This window comes from Strongylocentrotus purpuratus, unplaced genomic scaffold, assembly GCF_000002235.5.
Source record: "Strongylocentrotus purpuratus isolate Spur 01 unplaced genomic scaffold, Spur_5.0 spur5_scaffold_3, whole genome shotgun sequence".
Lineage (NCBI taxonomy): Eukaryota > Metazoa > Echinodermata > Echinoidea > Camarodonta > Strongylocentrotidae > Strongylocentrotus > Strongylocentrotus purpuratus.
In genome coordinates, this window is record NW_022145609.1 from 28717122 (window position 1) to 28739188 (window position 22067).

The 22067-nt window shown below is 39.5% G+C and overlaps 2 protein-coding genes across 3 annotated transcripts; both read left to right on the forward strand.

The window, feature by feature from the left end:
• The first annotated feature begins 1872 nt into the window (after window positions 1-1872).
• LOC578436 (ureidoglycolate dehydrogenase (NAD(+))) lies at window positions 1873-20116 on the forward strand. The gene is made up of 9 exons (XM_030996751.1): window positions 1873-2082; window positions 3897-4082; window positions 4548-4609; window positions 5367-5519; window positions 6179-6320; window positions 7079-7206; window positions 8070-8165; window positions 9319-9429; window positions 19998-20116. Exons 1-9 carry the CDS (start codon window positions 1890-1892, stop codon window positions 20040-20042), a joined length of 1116 nt encoding a protein of 371 aa, XP_030852611.1. The 5' UTR covers window positions 1873-1889; the 3' UTR covers window positions 20043-20116.
• On the forward strand, window positions 13878-18756 carry LOC100891252. 2 transcript variants are annotated; one of them, XM_011669821.2, is made up of 3 exons: window positions 13878-15104; window positions 15978-16188; window positions 16679-18756. In XM_011669821.2, exons 1-3 carry the CDS (start codon window positions 14199-14201, stop codon window positions 17314-17316), a joined length of 1755 nt encoding a protein of 584 aa, XP_011668123.2. In that variant the 5' UTR covers window positions 13878-14198; the 3' UTR covers window positions 17317-18756. The 2 variants fall into 2 exon arrangements, with proteins under 2 accessions (XP_011668123.2, XP_003730313.3); XM_003730265.3 differs by having other exon boundaries at window positions 13878-16188.
• Window positions 20117-22067: the final 1951 nt, after the last annotated feature.

Consider the following 22067-nt stretch of genomic DNA (forward strand, 5'->3'; position numbering starts at 1 on the left):
ACTAATGAAAACACATTAATTTTAAGTATTTTTAAGTCACATTAATATAAAAATGAGGCAGTAGAACTAATTTCAATGTGCCTTACCAATTACACTATGCTTGTTCAGTCAAACGTCAGTTACCCTTAGAATATTATATATATAATAATATATGAATGATTATATCAGAATATTACCTTTCTTAAATATGATGTGTGTTTTCGTATAAATACTTCCCCATTCATTTCTTCTTCTTTTTCAAAACCAGAATAAGTCAAATTAAGCAGTTTATGACTCTGCCACTGCAGATCATGGGAAATCATTAATGAGTGATTTATTTATTGATCATGTTCGTATGCATTCCAAAAAGAAATCATGCAGTGGCATCATTCTCTACTTCAAAATACGAAAATTATTGCCCCGTTCACCCTAATCCCTGGATTTGGCACTGTGTAACATAGCCGGGAGGGGAAATGAATTCAAACAAGGAATAACAGTAGAGAACGGTACGACGAATCGTCTTCTTTCTCTAATAATTTGATAAATCGTCAAAGCCTCCGCGGGAGGGGGAAAACTGAATTCAGACAAGGATTAAGACTAATTTAATGAAACGTCAAAGCTTCCGCGCTTCGCGCGGGAGGGGGGGGGGGGGAGGCAACCAAATTAAGACTAAGATTAAAGGTCTCACGGTTCGACGAATCTTCTTCTTGCTCTAATAATTTAATGATACGTGAAAGCTTCCGCGCTTCGCGCGGGATGGGCAAAAGGGAATTCAGACATGGATTGAGAACAATAATTTAATGAAACATCAAAGCTTTTGCGCTTCGCGCGGGAGGGAGGTAACTGAATTCAGACAGGGATGAAAAGTCGAAAACATTACAACGAATCGTCTTCTTTCTCTAATGATTAAATGAAATTCCAAAGCTTCCGTACTTCCCGCGGGAGGGGCGAAACAAGAATTAAGAGTCGGAAACGGTACAACGAATTGTCTTTTTTTCTCTAATCATTTAATGAGGTGTCAAAGCTTCCGCACTTCGCGGGGGGGGGGGGGAGAAAAAATAACTTAGTTCCTAGCCCCGGGTTTATGGGGTTAAATTTGTAGACATTGGAACATTGGCATTAATATATTTGTCGGTAATTTGTGGCTAGTTTTGTCGGTAATCGGTGGCCTGTACACCCCCCTCCCCCCCCCCCCCCCCCACTTCACTGAACAAGGTCTATAGCGACGCTCCTGATAACAACACAGTTTATACACTCGAGATATTTTTTGCAAGTACAATTGGTGAAGTACCGGACCACCGTTTTTGTGCATTGTGCAGCAACGAAGCGTCTCGCGACGTAACAGATCACTTTTTCTCTAACTTCTAACCAATCAGAAGGCCTCATTTTTTCCAGGAAGTCCCGGTGGACATTAATACGCCAAATGTGGTTCTCAAATTCCAAAAGATTCCTACTCTTGGAGGAGGTAGGAGAAAGCAATTTTGCGTCATATTACTCCAGGAAGTGCCTGAAAATGCGCCTAATATGGTTTTAAAATTGAAAATGCTTCCTACTCAGGGAGAGAGTCCTGACCCCCTCCCAAACCCACCACCGCTTGGTCGCTCCTCTCCCTCACCGCTGTCGCCTCGCTCTGTTGCTTCGCTCCATCGTTTTTCATATATTTACCCAATGCGATTTTGTGCCCCCCCCCCCCCCGGTAAGAAATTCCTGGATTCGCCTCTGTTATTATCTGATTGCCTCTAGGATCGGGGTCTATTTGCATAATATTACTCTATTTTCCATAAATGAATGAACTGACCGAGACCAAAGTCCAAAGACTAGACAATTTATTGAGCGAAATACATGTAAACAAGACACATACTCGCAACAACCATTCCAAAGAAGGATTGTCAATCCAATACAACCATATCATGGCTGCTTCGGGTGATACGTCAGTCAACGATTCGGAAGACAAGGTTTTTGTACGTCTCGATGATGTGAGGAAGTTCATCAAGGAGGCTATAGAGTTATCTGGATTGCGGACCAGTTATGCTGAATTACAAGCTAAAGTACTAGTAGACGCAGACTGCAAAGGAAAAACTTCGCATGGTCTTGGATTACTTCGTGAGTTCCAATACAATCGGCAAAAAAAGTTTATTGTTCAAAATGTTCATATAAACCATTAGTATGCAGTAGGCTTGCGGGTGCACCATGTGTGAGAGAGAGAGGGAGGATTGAGGAGTCCTGAAAAAGACTCTCGGTAATCTTTCTTGGGGTTTGTAGTCCTGAAAAGGACTATTGGTGTAGTCTTTCACATGGTGCACCCGCAAGCCTACTGTATATATACATCACCATGCAAGACGATACGTACAAGCAGCATCAAACCATTAATGATATATAATAATATTTATATCAAATTAAAGGAAAATGACTACTCTACTAATATAAATTAAGATCAAGTTTTGAACTTTCACGCTTGGATGGGCACAATCATTTAACCCTTAGAAGGTCTAAATAAGAAAATTGCGAAATTAAAGTAAGATGTCGTTCAAAATGTTAATGATCAAACGAATCTGAAGATTATTTTATATATTTTAGCAATGTAAACAAAGAATGAGAAAAAATGAGGAGGATTGTGCTCCTGATGTCACCTGTAGTCTCGGGACTGCTGCATGGTCAATATAACTCTCCTTTCATGTTTGCCGTGATTGGTTGGATCGGTCGAGATAATTTGACGTCAAGTGTCAATAGTCAAGTGTTTATGATTTTCTTTGTATACCCAGACGTTATTTGTCCAGACAGGTTATTTGTCCGGACAGTTGATTTAAGTAGATAATTTGAAAAAGTGTAGTGTAATCATGCAATATTTCATGAATCGTTTTGGACTTAGTTTAGACAATTATATATTATAAAGGATGAATATTTATGATTGTTAGAACTATTTGATGCATAGTACACCGAAAACCAAATGTGTTATTTTTGTTAAAGATCAAATTGAGTTCTGGTAAAAAAAATGAATTTTCACAGAATCAAGCGAAACTTACACTGAATGTTCAAGATTAAAAATAAATGTCATGTGCCAAACAATTTTGGAAGAAAATGTATACTGGCTGAGTAATGATCAAAGAAAGATAAGGAAATCAAGGTATATAGTAGCCCCGACACCATTTTGTGTATACATCTTTCTGTGTACAGTGCTTGTTACCGTACCAAGACTGGGCCAAATTTATTATGATTTTGATGACTCCAGAACCTTGCAGTACACACCAATACTTACATGCTACATGATCAACTTTTCTGATCCATTCTACACCTTTTCTTTCACAATGCAATCGCATTACCAGAACTCATTCTTATCTTTAAAGGTAAAGAACAGTATTGGAAACGCCCCAATTTCAAAAAATTAAATGGAAGCTCTTATTACCAATCATGTGAAAGAATATGTTTTGACTAATACATGATGATAACAATTTTGCCGGGAAACCGCCTACTAATTGATATAATTTGTAAATTAGTTTATCTATTGGATTGTGAGAGATAAACGCACGTGTCGCGCACGTGTGTGTAGTCCCATACACATCTTTCTGTGTACAGTGCTTGTAACTTTACGAAGACTGGGCCAAATTTCTTATTATTTTGATGATTCCGGAACCTTGCAGTACAACCAATACTTATATGCTAGATAATCAACCTTTTCTGATCGATTCCACAACGTTTCTTTCATAATGCAATCGCATGACCATAACTGGTCTTTATCTTTAAGCGTCCGGACTCCGGACACGGTCACAACTTCCGATTAATATTATAGTCCACATGATATTGAGTGATTGCTGCGTGTCCGTTGGTTATCCAAGGAGTTAACTCCTTTGGTAATCTATGTACAAACAATTATGATGTTGACAATGTGCTATTCAATTACAATTATCTTTATGTCCTAGATATGATATTACTTAATATCTCAGAGGGCAGTATAGTGGACTCTGAACCCGTGGTACTTCATGAGACTGTTGGATCAGCATGGCTAGACGGACAGGGATGTCTAGGGGCAGTCGTAGGATCCTTTGCTATTAAGAAAGCCATAGAGAAAGCAGCTCAAAATGGCATTGGATGGGTAACAGCAAAAGGTGCGTCATCAAGATCGTTTTAACAAAAGGTGTCATATCTTATGAATACAGACATTGACAGATGCCGGACCCTAGTGTCCTTTCAAGGTTTGTTCAGATATGGCGATGTAAACCGTCGTGTACATGTAAATTAATGGCAACTGCGCGCAACAAAAGAATTGCGCGTATGGGAAATGTGTAGTGTTTTACATTTTACGTCATCCGTAAAAACAAAAAACGCCGCGGTTTTTTGACAAGTCATATCTAAACAGTACCATGTTCGAATACGATATCTCCAGTCCCTAACTCCTTGCTCCCGAACGATGCGAGCTCACAAATTATTTTCCGACACTTTTTGTGGTAAAAATTATAGGAACTACCTTTTAAAAACCATCCTGCCTGAAAACGGGACTATTCGACATGACATGAAATAACGTCAATCAATAACATTATTATTGCCTAAATGATCATTGTTTCTTTGCTCAGGTTCTCATCATCTTGGGTCTCTGGAATGGTTTTCTATGCAAGCATGTCAACAGGGTATGATTGTAAGTACTCTCTTATCAGTGTGTCAAACATCTTCGCTACTTTATAATTTGTCAAACAAAATGGTTTTCTTTCATAACACGTTCTTGAATAGAACTAAACTGCTAAAGATTATCTTTACATTATTAGGCCTATAGTCATCAAAAAAATAAATGAGAAAAAAAATTGTAAATCCTCTAAACCAAGATTTCGTTAAGCACGGAATTTACCCGCTGGATCACCCGCTGCTGTAAAAAAAAAATGGTTCTAGGACACCTACCCCTTGGACATCCACCCCCGGATAACCACCCCAGTCAACTACCCCCTAGGACAACTATCCTCTCGGGCAACCACCCTCTAGGACGACTACCTCCCGGGACAACAACCCACCAGACAACTTCCCCCAGACAGCTACCCCCTCGGACAACTACCCCCCGGACAACTACCCTCGGACAACTACCCCCTATACGACAATCATCCTCTAGGACAACTACCCCGGACAACTACCCCCTATACGACAACCATCCTCTAGGACAACTCCCCCGGGAGACTATTTATCCTAGGGGGTAGTTGTCTGGGGGTAGTTGTCCGGGGGTAGTTGTCCTAGGGGGAAGTTGTCCGAGGGGGTATGTTGATAAACCATACAATTCAATTGCGGTGTTGTGGCTGATTACCATAATTATTATAACAAAATGAATAGTAAATAGTACATTTATTAATAATTCCCCCTAGCACATAGTGTGCAAATTATCATTGAAATACTTTTAATCATATTCCCAGGGTCTATGTATGTCTAATACATGGCCTGCCTCCGTAGTCCCCGGCTCTAAACAGCGAGTCTTAGGAACCAACCCGATTTGTCTAGCTGCAGCGGGTCTGGACGGAGACTATCTTCTCTTTGATTCAGCGTTAACAGTCACCGCAATGCGAAAGGTCAGTCTTTGCTTTCAAACTGCTATTCATATCAGCTGAGGGCGCTTACACCCTCATTTTGTATAATACGAGCAATCATACGACTAAAAAGGGTAGTGCTTCCTGAAACGGTGGGTTTAAACCATTGGTATGGAATGATATAAATGCAACTTGGATCTATCATGGTATAGTGGTTCATTCATTGACTCTCAGTCCAAAGGTTCTTGGTTCAAATCCCAGCCTTACACTAACGTCCTTTCCACCCATGTGTAGATGGATACCCGATAGAAAGCTCTAGGTATCATTTCGGCTACTCGCCTTGACCCGGAAGCGTCACGGCGTAAATGGCCAGAGTGTTATACAAGAAACCATCCGTATTATCATGATTGTAAAATTCAAAATAAAATTCAAATTCGAAACACATGATCCCTGTAAATGATTCTGAGTTCCACGCAACCCATTAAGAAACTCAAGAAGGATTGATCGACATGATCTATATACCAATCACAAGCAAATTTTAGATTTGTCTTTGGCTGGGTTTATGTTAAACAATTATTAAAGTATGATGTTTCACGTCATGAAGTTATATGGACAGGGATTTAATGCTGAAAATTACATGATAGGCCTAAATCGTTGAAATATAAGAATAATTATGCAAATTATTACTTGTATGAGTTTAGGTTAAAGAGAAGACAAAAAGTGGTGATGGCTCTGTCCCCGAGGGATGGGGTGTGGATCAGAACGGTCAACCAACTACAGATGGCGCTAGTATTCTAAACAATGGAGCCCTCCTGCCTCTAGGTGGAATAAGTCCGTTAACAGGTATCAACTACGTATCATATAATGTCTTACTCAATTTTTTCTTGAATAAAACAGTTGCACAAAACTTACCGTTGATGGTAACTTTGCCATCAATAGAAATTACCATGGAAACCTGGATTTTGATTAGCTGTTGAGCCCGCTGCCCTGTCACCATGGTAGTTGCCATTGATGGCATAGTTACCATCAATTGTAAGTCCTATGCAACGGGGCCATGGTGGATTCATCTTCAAAATTACTTGCTCGCCTTGCTCACTCGCATTATGTAATTTCTGAATTGATGGATGTGCAATTATGATAGCTGGGTTCATTTGAGCCAGCTGTTAAAGTAACTACATGATATACATTTAGTTCGTGCTAGGAACTTTTTGTTTAACACCATAGAACCATAGATTTGTACTAAATCTTTGATTTTATAACACAGCTCTAAATTGCTGTTAATACATGTAGTTATATATATAAAGAGTGTAAAACTTGAGTGAGACAAGAATAATTGTTTTGCTTTTTGAATATGTTGTTTAATAAACACATTGACGAAAGTCATTGATATAAAGTATTAAATTCAATACTACCCCCCTTCCTTCTTTTGTCTCTCTCTCTCTCTCTCTCTGTCTCTCTCTCTCCCACCCCTCTCTCTCTCTCTCTCTCTCTCTATATATATATATATATCTCTCCCGTCTCTCCCTCTCTCTCTCTCCCCCCCCCCCCCCCTCTCTCTCTCTCTCTCTCTCTCTGCCTCATTCTTATTCTCTTGGTCTTAGGTGGTCACAAGGGTTTTGGTCTTATCCTGTTAGTCGAAGTATTAACCAGTGTTCTAGCTGGATCTGCCTTTTCTTCGGATATCGGGAAGAAGGATGGCGAGTCAGGAGCGTTCGTTGGCAAAGATTTTGTGAGTAATCTACGATAGAATGTATATAGGCCCTATCAAAAATGTATAGATTCCTTCTCCGTGACTGCTACATCCGTTCAATGAATGATTTATTACCCTTTCAACAAGTTTTGACAATCAATGATACAAGGAATACATATCAAATCCAGGGAAGAAAAAAAAAAGGAATCTTATTCTACTTTTGCAAACACATGATGGAGTACATATTTTGAATGAAATATGTCTCTCATGCAGTGCCTTCTGGTTCCATCGGGTGATTTTTATGATGCTTTCCAACACGTTGGTGGCAAATGTACAGGGGAAGTATTATGTCAAAACTGCGGGGAACATTATTATGTAAAGTGGGCAGGTACATTACACAGGTCCGCATGGCAAAATGATCAAATTACGATCATATTTTTCACAATTCATGGCTCTTTTCTTTTTTTAATTTGTAATGTAAGGAAACGTATGCAATGAAGGAAAGTAAAACAGAAAGGTTTGTTTGCACTTTGCAATGTCACATTTATAGACCTTTGTAACATTTAGGGAAAATGTTTAGAAAAAAGACATTCAGGGCAAATATTCCACATTTCTTGTTTGCGGAAAACGCACGTATATAGTAGTAATCTATATCAATAATTGTAGGAGCCAATTTTATTGCGAAACTTCAATATTTTCCTTTTTACTTTGTACTGTACACTATATGATCAGTGCCGTGTCCAGCAAACGGCAGAAGTGGGGATACGCCTCTCCTCCGTTCTAAGGTCCATGTATAAAATTAAAACAATTTGTAAACGGATGTACAGCTCAATGTGTTACCCCGGGACCCCCTGCTCGTTCTTGATACGCCAATGCTGAAGGTATGAAACATGTTTGTACAGGGACAGACGTTCATTGCTATAGACCCAAGTCATTTCGGTGGCGGATTCTCGGACAGACTTCAATTTCTACTGGATTATTGCCGTCATCTAGAACCTGTAAGTAGCTAATACCATGTATAAATTGAAATGTTATGGTCATTATTAGTAGTAGTAGTTAGTAGTAGTAGTAGTAGTAGTAGTAATATTAGTAATAGTGGTAGTAGTAATAGTAGTAGTAGTAGTAGTAGTAGTAGTAGTAGTAGTAGTAGTAGTAGTAGTAGTAGTAGTTCTATGGTAGTAGCAATAATAGTATTAGTAGTAGTATTAGTAGTAGTAGTGGTAGTATTATTGGTAGTAGTATTGGTAGTAGTAGTAGTAATAGTAGAAAGAGTCGTAGGAGGCTAGTAGTAAGTAGTAGTATTATTATCATCATCATCATTCATGTTTTTATTGTACATATTTTTTTTTATGTGAATGCAGGGCTCTCTGGGAGAGCAGGTAAATGGACTTGAAATGAGACCACCCTGTTGAAGTACAACCATAACAAATAAACAAATACAAAATAAATCATCATCGTCATCATCATCATCATCATACTTATTATTGTTTAAATTACTATTATTATTATTATCATTATTGATCCTTGATTGTTATAAGATGGTAGACTTATGTCTATGTCGTCTTTGATGGATACACGCGATATGAAAAATTAATGTCAACTTCTCATTTTGCCAAGATTTAAGGTTGATGTAAATATATGTTTCAATGCCATAAATCAATTACAAGGAAGTAACATTGACAAAATACGTTTCTATAAAATCAACTTACACCAATAAGGGTTTTAAAGGTTAAGTATCGTTCCTCTAAACTAAAAAAAATAGTCCGTTCTCTACCTCGCACCAAAATTATGTTTTCACATTTTCGATCAGCTGAGTATACAGTGGATGAACTTTACTCTTCAACTGAATCGACAAATAGATGAGATTGATTTAACCAAAGCAAATATCAAATCGCAACTCCGTGATAAGGAGATTTGAAGTTTGAAAGTTTCAAGACGAATTTTTGATGGTGTGTTTTAGAGTCACAGTATAGAAACTTCATCGATAATCATTCCAAAGAAACGTCAATATTTCAAGCTGTATACTTACTATTGATTAAGATATTATAGTTTTTTGTCTTTTTGACGTTCAGAGCTTTTGTGGGGCGTCGTTATATCAACATCGGTTGGTTTATAAGACAGATGAGTTTGATTAAATTGATTGAATGACAGGTTGACGAATCAAATCCTGTCAAAATGCCTGGTGAAAGAGGGCGTCTTAACTATCAACGTGCACATAAAGACGGTGGTTTATGGTATTCAAAACAACTCATTCATCAAATGGTAATTATATCATTTTTATTTCTATTCCATACAGAAAGTAATGAAGTACTTCACATTATTGGCAAGTTTATCAAGACCTGTTTATATATATATATATATATATATATATATATATATATATATATATATATATAAGATAGACGACAGGGTCATCAATTTGGCCTTAAATGTATGTTTATCAAGACATGTGTATAATTAAGAAGTGTTGTGTTTTTCTGGCATTATTATGCATACAAAAATAGAAAATGGAAAATTTGCTTTATCCCTGTGTCTTAAAAAGCATTCAGCATTATGCGATGTTTTTTAGAATAGTCTATAGATATCGTCTATCAAGCGCGGATCCAGGATTTCCTAGGGGGGATTTGAAATTATGCGAGCCAAATATTGGTACGTAATGGTGACCAGCAGTGGCGTAATGAGCAAAAATGTTTAGGGGAGGGGCAGAAGAAAAAAATCCGCATCACCCCACTTTTACATGCTGAACGTTTTTCGAAGTGGGTGGGGAGAGGCTAAATTATATACGATCAGGTAGAGCGTAGCATCAATTGGCGTGGGGTCTAGGGGCAAAACTCCGGCGGGGGTCAAGAATCGGAGCCTCCGGAGGCTCAGGGGGTATGCAGGGGCGGCCGAGCGACTTCCAAAGTGGAGGGGGCACCAAGAAAAAGGGCACTTTCTGGGGGGAAAAGGGCCCCTACAAAGGGAAATCTCAAATCGAAAATATACCATTTTTTAGAAATTGGTATACCTGAAAGGGTTCGAGATCATGACGACCAAATAATGCATCCGGAGTCAGTGAAGTAGAGTCTGTACTTTATTGTTTCTCTTCGTTAAACAGCCTCGGCCAATACTAGCCAAAACGCTAAACAACAGTGACTGAATGCATGCTACCAAGTATCATATCCACAGCTCGTAGAAATACAGCAGACTTTATACAAAGTCTGATCACATTTCCTCCTACAGCAGGCCAAATGTACAAGTGCTTGCAGTCCTATAACATAGCTTAGAATCGCTGCCTGCCTGCTATAGCATGCACCAATGCTAGCAATCACACAAAAGAAATCCACTCATGCAAAGAGTTTAATAGAGATACCCAAAAAAAGGCGGGAAACAGTACAATGGGAATCCCTCTAGAGGGGAAACAATACAATGGGAATCCCTCTAGAGGGGAAACAATTTGTCATTGACTGAAGAAGCAAGGGGGCATCTTTGCACCACATAATTCCTATTTAATTTACAACATAAATTCCAATTTACAACATATCCATACATTGTGATTACAACAATCAGGTATGATTTCAGTATTTGTTTCACTTTATACACCATACAAGATATTGCTTAAGCATCATGCCTTGCAGTTTGGTTTGATTGTTTAATAAATTGTTGCGAGCGAGCGAGAAAAAAATTTAAGATGTGTGAGGTCTCAGTGCGAAAAATTACATCTTATAAAGAGGCAAAAACCCAATCCTAATGGAGTTATTACAGGTACTGTATTGTAAGCACATTCTCATAACGGAAGACTGAAAAGACCTTTGATAAGTAACATAAGTATATCATCTATAGATGAGTGCGAAATTTGGGGGAAATTGCTCTTAGTCGCTTGAAATTAGCTAGGGCGCGTTTGATGATGAGAGAAAAAGGGGACACTTATCAGGAAAGAAAAGGATCATGTGCCAAAGTACAAAGAGTAATTATCAGAGGTGAAAATGGGGCACTTCTTACATTCTCCAAAAGAGGCACTCACAAGGGATGAAACAGGTCAGTCATGAAAATAGAAAATGTGCATTTGTCGACGGAAAGGGGGGGGGGGGCCATCAGATTTTGATAGGGGCATTTATAAGATATTATTTATATTGTTAAAAGGGAAATTATCAGAGGTGAAAAGAGGCATTTGTCGCACCTGAAAAGGGGCAATGACCAGATATAAAGTGGTACTTATGGGAATGAAAAAAGGGGCACTTGTAATAAAGGAAAATGTGCATTAGTTAAAAGAAAATGGGCACCGGTCAGATTTTAAAGGAGCATTTATCTAAAGTGAAGGGGGCACTTATTTGAAGTGAAAAGGAGTAACTTCTCGTACGTGAAAGGGTCAATTACCATAGAAGGGGCACATATGAGAAGGGGAAGGGGCTCTTTTTTAACGGGGCACTTATCATTAAGGAAAAAGCGCACATGTGAAAATATAAGGTGCGCTTATCCGAGTTAAAATGGGGGAAGTTATTAAAAGGGGAACTTCTTACAAAGAAAAGGGGGCACTTGTCAAAGTAAAAGAGGCACGTACCTCTCAGATTTGAATAGGACAATTATCAGAGGTGAAGGGGCACTTATCAAAAGTGAAAAGAGGCACTTCTCGTACCTAACTAGGGGCACTTACTAGAGATTAGAAAGGGCACATTTGAGAATGGAAAATGGACACTTATTGCAAAGGAAAATGGGAACTTTTACAAATTAATAGGGGCACAAGTCAAAGTAAAAGGGCCAATTTTCCTACGTAAAAGGGGCACTTTCGGGTGCTTGAAAAAGTGGGGGGCACTGGCCTCTGGGGGTATGGGTATTTAATTACGGTCAGATGAGCATATTTTGATACGTTATTCATGTTACTGGCAGGTCACTAATTGGCGTGGGGTCTAGGGGGCTGAGCCCCCTGAAGCTCAGGGTTTTAGGCATTAAATTACCGTCAAATGAGCATATTTTGATACCTTATTTGTGTCACTGGCAGGTCACTAGTTTGCGTGGGGTCCAAGGGGCGGAACCCCCAGAAGCTCAGGGGTTTTAGGCATTAAATTACCGTCAGATAAGCATCTATAGGCTCGCCCTAGGACCATTGGTTGGGTTCAGGGGGCAGAGCCCCCGGAAGCTCTTAGGTTTTAGGCGTTTAATTATGTTTAGATGAGCATATTTTGATACATTATTTGTAACACAGGCAGGACACTAATTGGCGTGGGGACCATTTGGCGGAGCTCCCAAAAGCTCAGAGGTTTTAGGCATTTCATGACGGTCAGATGAACATATTTTGATACCTTATTTGTAACACAGGCAGGACACTAACTGACGCGAGGTCCAGGGGGGCGGAGCCCCCAGAAGCTCAGGGGTTTTAAGCATTAAATTACCGTCAGATAAGCATCCAGGGGTCCGCCGTATAGAGCCCTAGGTGGCCTCCGGGGGTAGAGCCCCCGGAAGCTCAGCGGTTTTAGGCAATTTAATTAAGGTCAGATGTGCTTATGTTTTACCTTATTTGTGACACTGGCAGGTAACTAACTGGCGTGGGGTCCAGGGGCGGCGAACCCGGAAGCTCAGTTGTTTTAGGAAATAAATTACGCTCAGATGAGCATCTAGGGGCTGGCTTTAGGGCCCTTGATGGCATACCGAGGGCAGCGCCCCTGGAAGCTCAGGAGTTTTAGGCATTTAATCACGGTCAGATGATCATATTTTGATATCTCATAATTTTGTGACACTGACATGTCACTATTCTTTCTTTCTTTCTCTCTTTCTTTCTATTTATCTTTAATAAGTTTTTTCAAAAAAAATGGGGGGGGGGGGGCTCGAGGCCTCCGAGGCCTCCGAGCCCCGCCGTTCCGAAGGCTTTGACATGTAGGCCTCGAAATAAGCATATTTCTCATTGTTGCCTGACTGTAAATTTAGGAATTTGTCATTTTCCAACAAACGCAGTATAATTTACTAAAAAGTGAGGACAAATCTCGGAAAGTTACGTTATTTCAGCAACATTTGTAAATCACCGGTATCGAGATCTACATCTTGTTGGCGGAAAAAAAAAAATCGCTACTGATCTCCCCTACCTTTCTTCTTTCTCTTGTTTTTCTTCCCTTTCCCTTTCCTTCCTTCTCTCTCTTTTAGGCTTGCTGGGGGAAGGCTAGGGCCTTCCCCCCCCCCCCGATCCACAACTTGTTGGCGGGAAAATTGCAACTGATATCCCCCTTCTTTTCTTTTCTTCTTCCTCCTTTTTTCTTCTTCCTTCTTACGGCCCCCCTGATCTCCTTCTTCTCCCCTTTCTTTTCGTCTTCCTCTTCTTTCTTTCCTCTTTCCCTTTCCCTTTTCCTTCTTTTCCTTTGCCATCTCCCCAAAAAGGTAAAATTAACGTTAAAAAAAGTAAAAATACACTTTTTTCACAGGGGGGCGGGCCCCCGGGCTCCCCCCCCCCCCTGGATCCTTTACTGATCGCCACCCCTTTTACGCTCATGCCCATCCATCTTCCCTTCTCGGCCAAGACAAATATACCTATAATCAGATTGTTATAGAATCAATTTGCTTTCGAAAAAAACGCTTTAATTAACCTACAAGTATTTTCCTTGTTTCTTTCGAACTTCTGCATGATTTTGGAAAAGTTTTTCAAGACACATTTGTGGAGTATTTTCTAAGACACATTTGTGGAGTATTTTCTAAGACACATTTGTGGAGTATTTTCTGAGGCAGAAAGTTTTATTCGAATGTTGAACACGACCGTATTTGCTATGACCTATTGAACCGTGCGAACATGGCAATGACGTATTGTTTATTCCAAACATGATTTCTATGAGACTCACAGTAGGATATTGAAATTACACGTGAGAATGAGATGATTTTTCAAAATAATTGACCATATGACCAAAATAGTAATAATATTCAACGCATAAAGATGTATGAGGTTGACCTTCAAAAACCACGAGCCTATTTCATGAAACGTGTACGCTGCTTTTAATAATTGCATTTGATTGGCTGTTAGTGAATAACGTCATTGGGTTGTGACACTAAGGAAACAGGGCCCTATAGCGTGGATGGGATTCCCAAGGATTGCGCAATGGATGGGATTCCCAAGGATTGCGCAATATGGCAGGAAGGATCAATTTTATAAACCAACTATTGCACTCGATAACAGTTCTGAGCAACTTGCGCTACTTAGTATTGCGACATCACATCACATTTTGTTTTTCATGATTTGCCTAGGAGCGGAAACAAGTAGTGTAGCTGCATTATACTCGAACATTAGAATTGCCAATAAACAAATAACAGCCCAAAGTGTGAAGAACCTCAAAGAGAAATTGGTCTGTGCAGTTTGCAAGAATACTCTCAAGAATCCGAAACTTCTTGCATGCTTTCATGCATTCTGTGTGGAGTGTTTGAAACAGGGTGATCAAACAGAAGTGTTTTCAGGTGAGCTGAAATTCCCAGCTGCATGCAGCAAGGTAATGGATCTTCCAGAAGAAGGCGTGGCAGGATTGAAATGGAATCCACTGGTTTGCAGGCTACATAAAGTGCTAGAGGCAAAGAAAAACGCGAGCCAAATCATGTGTGATGCATGCGGCAACAGCAAGTCACCTTTGACAACCTACTGTCGAGACTGTTTAAGTTTCATCTGCGATTCATGTGCTTCTTACCATGGAAAAATGAAACTCTTGCTGAAGGACCACCATACAGTTCCCCTGGACAAGATTATCAATGGGACTTTCCAAATCAATTGGATGGAAGAGGGCTTGTGGAGAAAGGCGCACGAGTGTGGAGAGCATATCGGCGAGCTGCGGAGATTCTACTGCAGGACCTGCAAGAAACGTATCTGCAGGGACTGTATCGTTCTCGACCATACCAAACCTGATCATGACTGCACCACAATGCAGAAGTTGTTTCAGGAATCAAAGGAGAAGTTAAACGATCGTTTGACAAGCTGCAAAGAAAAGGAGGAACATGTGAGTACCCTGTTAAATGATGTGGATGTACAAGCAATAGGAACAAACCAGAATTTTCATATGATGAAAGAAAGAATTCAGGACCTAAAATCAACGGCTGTTGCACATTTGAACAAAGTAGAGGAAGAACTTTTGCACAAGGTTGAAGTGTTGGAGGAAAAACTCAACGACAAAGTGCAAGCTTTCAGAGATAACATGAACACAACAAAAGAAAATCTCACAAAGGCGCAATCAAAGGCTAAAAAGGTTGTTTCGGCAAAAGATGTTACTGACATCTTTAGAGGTCCCTTCTTACCTGAAGATGTTCTCAAAGAACTGGAAGAATTGATCGCGTCATCAGACGTCACTATGACAATTTCTATGGATCTCATGGCTCTGAAATTTACCATGATAGAAGGGTCGAAGTTGCCAGAGCAATTGGCGCGCTTTGCTAAGCTGTCATTGCCGCATATTTGGCGAGAGACTCAGATGTTTCCAATTCCTGATGAAGACATTGTGAACATTTTCTGCGATGGAAACTCGATGTACGTTGCTTGCAAAAAGGGGATTTTCAAGAAACTGTTGCCTCACGAAGCCAACCCGTCCACTTGGATGAAGCTTCATCATAATACAGGCATCAAACAGGTGGTAGATATGGCCATATCACCGACGGACTTAACCTTCTCTTTCATTGCTGAAACCAACGCAGCTAGTATGCAACTCTTCACGTTCAAACTTGATGATTTTCCAACATCTCATGGACATGCCGCCCCTTCGTCATCCGTTTCAACGGTCCCACCGTGTCCTCTGAACCCCAGTGCAAGAATCACTGTTGATTCACAGTCCCGCATCATTGTTGCCGATAACAAGCCTGTCATGCCATGTTTTATTCAGGCAACCTCAAGGTCCGAATCGGACAGCGAAACCAAGGGGAAACACACGACACCATCTGTGACAAATGTGAACACATCATCTGTCTCTCTGGTTAGAGGAGGTAACTCAAATAAGAGACCAGTGGCGGCGGGTGGTGGTGGATTTACCTTTGGTCTGACACTGCCTCAACATCAGCACGGCTTTGCTGGCATAAGCCCCATCTCTCAGACAGGTAAATAATGAACCATTAAAGTAAATTGATGTAATCGCTAATTTCAAACTATATAAAAAAATCGGTCACATTCCTCGAAATGGATGCAATTTGATGTTTTCTCCACCCGCCATAACTAGAGCTGAAGATTATACCTTCATGAAGACATTTTCATCTTTTACGTAAAAACACTTTGATAATCATATAGCAACTTTAACAAATGGATTAGATATGTATTACCTTATGTGTACCACGTAATGTCGTTTTAATATATCAAGCATTCATCAAAGCTTATTCATTGAGATGCCCTAATGTATCAATACATTTTTTGTGTACTGTTTTCGTTTTCATTATGAATTATATCACAAAATTTGGTGGCTGAATATTTTGATGAATTGAAGAACTAAATTGCATGAAATTATGAAAGTGTGCGGTATTTTCAGACAATGATCTGTAATTCTTTCAGCTGTTACAATCAAGCCTTTTGTTTCAACTTGTTTTATTCTTACAGTATCTTCTTTCGACAAGTCTCCAAGCAAGGCAGAAAACGAAATCTCTCCATCGGCTTCGAAAGGAAAGGATACAAGACAGAGAATCACCAAGAAGGGGTCATCCATCTTCACATCATCCATGATACTCTATAGGGGTAAACCTCGACGCTCGCCTACTTTCGGCTTTGGTGGTACTCCTGTAAACCAAGGGTCTCAGTTATCTTCAGATAGTTGCAAGGTTCCACTTGATAGGGTTCAAAGTCTTGCAGCCGCCAAGACAGGTCAGTTGGTGTTCCTCCGCTGGGATAAGAAAGCCGTCGTCATCACTGACAAAGACGGGGGAGTCCAGCTTGAAATCAAGGAACCTGGCAGGATGTATTTGTCCATCTCCTGCACAGAGAGTGACGCCCTCTACGTTCTGTCTGCCTTCTGGGGCAGCCACATCGTCACGCTCGCCAAGCATTCCTTGGAAGATGGTGGTCCCCTCGAGAAAATCATCGACGAACTCGATGTGTCAGCAGACTTCCAGTCAGACGAGTGGCCAGTCATTGGTAACTATGGAAACGACCTCGTGATCATGCATACGGGGAAGGTGATTCGTGTCTACTCGGCGGAAGCTTGGGATATATTAGATGACGATAAGAAGGATGATGTGTAGGGTGATGAATTATGATTCCTTGTTTTGTTTCGGAGGCGAGTTGGCTCAGTCGGTAAAGCGTCCGTCTGTCTAACCAAAGACCCCGGGTTCGACTCCCACCCAGGCGGATGACTGAAGCCTGCGTTGTGTGTTAACGTGCCCCTTCCCTTGTTCATAGACGCAGGTTATGTCAAGTGGAAAACACTCCGTCCCTCTGATAGGACGTAAAATTGATGCCCCGAGTAGAGAAGAGTCACTACCTTTGCACGTTAAGAACCAACTGCACTATTCGTATAAGAGTAGGGGGAAACCCCGGTGTAGTGGTCCACCTGCACACACCCCCAGTATAATACGATAATACTCTTTGAAGAGGTCAAAAGGAAGAAGAAGGAATATGGAAAAGTTTTAACAGTGTATACCAAGTAAACGCTTTATTTTTAATAAATACAATCATATATTTGTGTTGTTATCTCGATCCGTTTTACCTTTAACATTTCAGACATAATAGGTGACCAGTCACCGATTTTTACTTTACATACATTATCCATATCACATTTCATTAGTATTAATTACGTTCAAATGCAACTTCGTTAAGCTAATCTGGCAATCATCGGAAGAGGTGATGTCTTTTTTCAAAGAACAAATAACATGTGTTTGTTTTTCTTGAACTTGAAGATATATCATTCTACACTTTAAGGGTCTGTAAATAGAGCGAAGTAGCATCATGCGCCTTTCACGATAACAAAGTGATATAAATTACCATCCATTTTCTAAAAGTTTAATTGTCATGATAGTGAGAATGTAAATCCGTGTTAGAATACATGTATATCTTTATTTTAAAAGTTTTTTTGAAACATTGTAATCATGACAATCTTTTCTAGGCACTGAATGTTACTATTATCTTTTTCCTTTCATTTATTATTCATGACTCATTTACAATAGCCCTCTCCGATATGCGGGCCATCACAAAGTCAAAACATTGTACACGTACGTGGTATTCACCCGATGAGGGGGGAGTTGCCCCACGAGTTGCAAGCCAAAGTATTTTAGGGGGCGTTTCACAAAACTTGTCATCAGTGACAAATGACAATTTATGTTATAAGCTATTGAAATCTTTGCTTCTGATTGGTTATCAGCAGATTTGTCACTGATTTTTGTTATTTGTCATTGAAAAAAGGCTTTGTGAAACGCCCCCCCCCCCAAAAAAAGTATTTCAACTGTCAAATATAGGCACTCAAATTAATTGTCACACATGATGTATTTGTTTCTTTCCTATATTAAAGGGTTTATAAATTCTGATTCTGCCGTTCCAAATAGTTGCTCAATAATGTTGTAGTATATATTCTATCAAGTTATCCTGCTCATGTACATGCATCAAAAATCTAAACTTTGATGAGAAAGTCACGTTGTTGTCATTTGTTTGTTGCAGAAATAAAGACTAACTGGACAAGTTCAACCCAATTACATTTCTCCTATGTGGTCTTGGTTCTTTTATAGATCAATGGACGAAATAACGTTTCAGCATCCAAATGCACTGTAATTGTCAAATCTAAAATTTGAAGAAAGAAAAAGGAAACAAGAAAGAAGATATTGCGCGGGTACAATATTCTGAACAAAAAGTCCCTGAAAACGTTTTTTTTAACACCTATTTGCACGTTTCTGATAATGCTTCCTATCGCGGGGGCATTGTTATTACAAACAAGGACATGTTCTTTAAAGAAGAAATAGTTGTCACTGAAGGGGCTACATCATAAAACCAGATTTGACTGATGAAGAAAGACATAATATAATACGGCAGAATGAGATACAAAGAGGACTGAGAGAGAGAGAGAGAGATGGGGAGGGGAGAGGGGGTGATAGATTTCTCTATCTTTCTATCTATCTACATCTTGTTATTTATTTTATCTATCGAAAGATCCATTGATCTATCTAAGTTTCTAATTAATCATAGTATCTATTTCCGGTGCAAGGAGGGAAGCTGGAAGAGGGGGGGGGGGGCAGTGGGTTAGATTGAGCAGAGCGGCAAATTGCTGTTTGGTCTACACCCAGTCCGTCTACTATCCATATGGCCTAATAATCATTTCGTCTTCTTATCATTTGGTCTAATGATCGTTAAGATATCATCCATTCGGTCTTTTACCATTTGGTCTAATAACCATTACGCCTACTAACATTTATTCCAATAACCGTTTAGTACTTTCCCGCTGGCTAAGACAAGTGTTCATTGTGTCTATAAACCATTTGATTTGATATCCAATTGTTCTATAACCAATTCAGCATTTCGTTTTGATTTACAAATGATGCTGAAATGACAAGATTTTCTGGTATTTTTTCTCATTTTTGGGGTAAATCATACCTTTTTTTTGCGTTTGCTGGAAAATTAAGAATTCCCAAATTTACAGTCGGGCGAAAAAATATGCTTATTTAGAAGCCTTCGTGTCAGGGCCTGCAGAACGGCGGGGCTCGGGGGCTCGAGCCCTCTTATTTTTTTTGAAGAAGTATGTTAAAGAGAAAAAGAGAGAAAGAGAGGAAAAAAAATGAGTTACCTGCCAATGTCACAAATGAGGTATCAAAATATGCTCATCTGACCGTAATTAAATGCCTAAAACCCCCTGCAAGTTAATCAATTTCATACGTCAAGCATGTGCTGGCTACGGACATGATGATCAAAAGTATTAATTTGTTATTTTCTGATTGTTTAGAACGACTGGATGAAGAAACTTGGTGGCGACTTCATGCTACAATGACCATCTACCTGGATCGCATAGCACATGAGGCATCATACTATTAGAACTGTGGACAGGTTTCATGAAAAATTGCTAAATATATAATAATAATAATCCGGTTTTTTATATAGCGCTCAATACACCGATCCAACGATGTACCTAAGCGCTTTACAGATATATTATTACCCCGGTTATGGGATTCAGGCTTACCCGCACACAATGTGTGCACATTTTCCACTCCCTGGGGAGCATTCCAGCCAGTCGCCATTTTACAGGCGCACACTTGCTCGTTCAACCACATGAACGTTCGCATCCTACCGGGTACCCATTTAACACCTGGGTGGAGAGTGTATATGAGTGTATATGAGTTATGTTTGATGATTTTGTTTTGATGATTTTTTTTCCCGGATGGATTGAAAACGGATTTTTTTTTTCTTTTTTTTTTTCTTTCTTTTCTTTGTTTTGTTTTTTAATTTAAAAATTGGTTGACTTGTTCAGGATTTGTTCTCATTATTCTCATTACAAAATATTGTCTTTAATTTATGAGAGATTTTAGAAAGAAATATGGTTGGTTATTGTCAGAGTTTGGTCATTTCTACAGATTGTCATTAATATGTTGTGCCATTTATATTATGTATAGTCCATATATCTGTAATACACATACCTGCCAACATTTGAAAATGAGAATTAAGAATTTTTAGCGCGGTATGTCTTCGAAAATAAGAAATCTGTACACTTAACAGGCGTTAGCACATGCAGCGGCAGTTTTTAATCATGCAGCCCTTCAACACACGCAATACGTGAACTCTAACATCGCGTCAAAGGATAAAACAAGCTTAATTTGGCTTAAGCAACACCAACACCAACACAAAAAACAAAAACAAAAAAACAAAAAAAAAATCGAAATTTTGAGAAAAAAAACAGAATATTCCGGATTTTGGGGTCCTAAAAATCCAGAAAATGGAATATTCCGGATTATTCGGAAGGGTTGGCAGGTACGCTGAATTCAATTCGGTGTAGCGATTGTCCAACACAGCTCAGTTACGGCAACATTTGACATGCATCGATCAAACTATACACAGTACATGTACGGTACGCCTCGCCATCGCTGCCCCACTCCACTGGCACCGACTCACCTCCGGTACCGCACTGCAGCGTGCGTTCACTCTGTATACCATAGTCCCGACACACTTCTTCCAAATACTGGATTAGACAATTGAAAAGTTAGTACGGTACGGTAAACTCCATGAATCCATCAAGCAAGCGTATTCCTTGGGATTGGAAGACATTATAAGTAAAACTGACAAACTTTTTGCAAGTTTAGTAACCATTCACGATCACACGTCGAAGCTAACCCGTTCGCTCAAAATTTATCGCTGGTGAAGTGTGCATGTTCTTGTACATCGCTTGTATTGGTGTGTGTGTGTGTGTGTGTACGTGTATGGAGAGTACATGCCAGGCCAGACGCTACACACACACACATAATGCTGATCTCTACGCTGTAGATCAGTGGCACAAATACGCTGCAAAATCGTCATTACAAGCCAAATGAGCTTCCGCGGCCATCAACACACACACAGTATACTATACGAGAGCTCTCGCACAAATCGCGGCAAATGGTAATACAAGCCCAATTTGGCTTAAATTTCCAAAATGCGGAATCTCCCGCATTTTAAGGTCCTAAAATTCCAGAAATGCGGAATATCCCGGAAAATGCGGGAGGGTTGGCAGGTATGAATACAACGTCGAAGAATATTACATATCAAATACAAAGTTGTTGTTTTTTGCATGTGCTGTTTGAATGTTCCTTGTAACTAGGCAGTATAGGTACTACTGAGATAAAAACATGATGAAACAACAGAATAAACCAATAATATTACAAAAATTCCAATATCACCAAAATATATATATATTTATTGATATTAACATACCATTATAATATATACGACAGACATAATAAACAACAGATAGTACTTGTTTATCTATTTTACCAAACAAAAACATACAATTTCTATTCACAGTTTGAAATACACCATGAAGTCATTT

Coding starts and splice junctions, on each gene's coding strand:
- LOC578436 (XM_030996751.1), top strand. CDS start 1,890: ATGGCTGCTTCGGGTGATACGTCAGTCAACGATTCGGAAGACAAGGTT. Junction 4,083..4,547: donor TGGATGGGTAACAGCAAAAG/GTGCGTCATCAA, acceptor TTCTTTGCTCAG/GTTCTCATCATCTTGGGTCT. Junction 7,207..8,069: donor CGTTCGTTGGCAAAGATTTT/GTGAGTAATCTA, acceptor ATGTTTGTACAG/GGACAGACGTTCATTGCTAT.
- LOC100891252 (XM_003730265.3), top strand. CDS start 14,199: ATGGGATTCCCAAGGATTGCGCAATGGATGGGATTCCCAAGGATTGCG. Junction 16,189..16,678: donor AAGCCCCATCTCTCAGACAG/GTAAATAATGAA, acceptor TTATTCTTACAG/TATCTTCTTTCGACAAGTCT.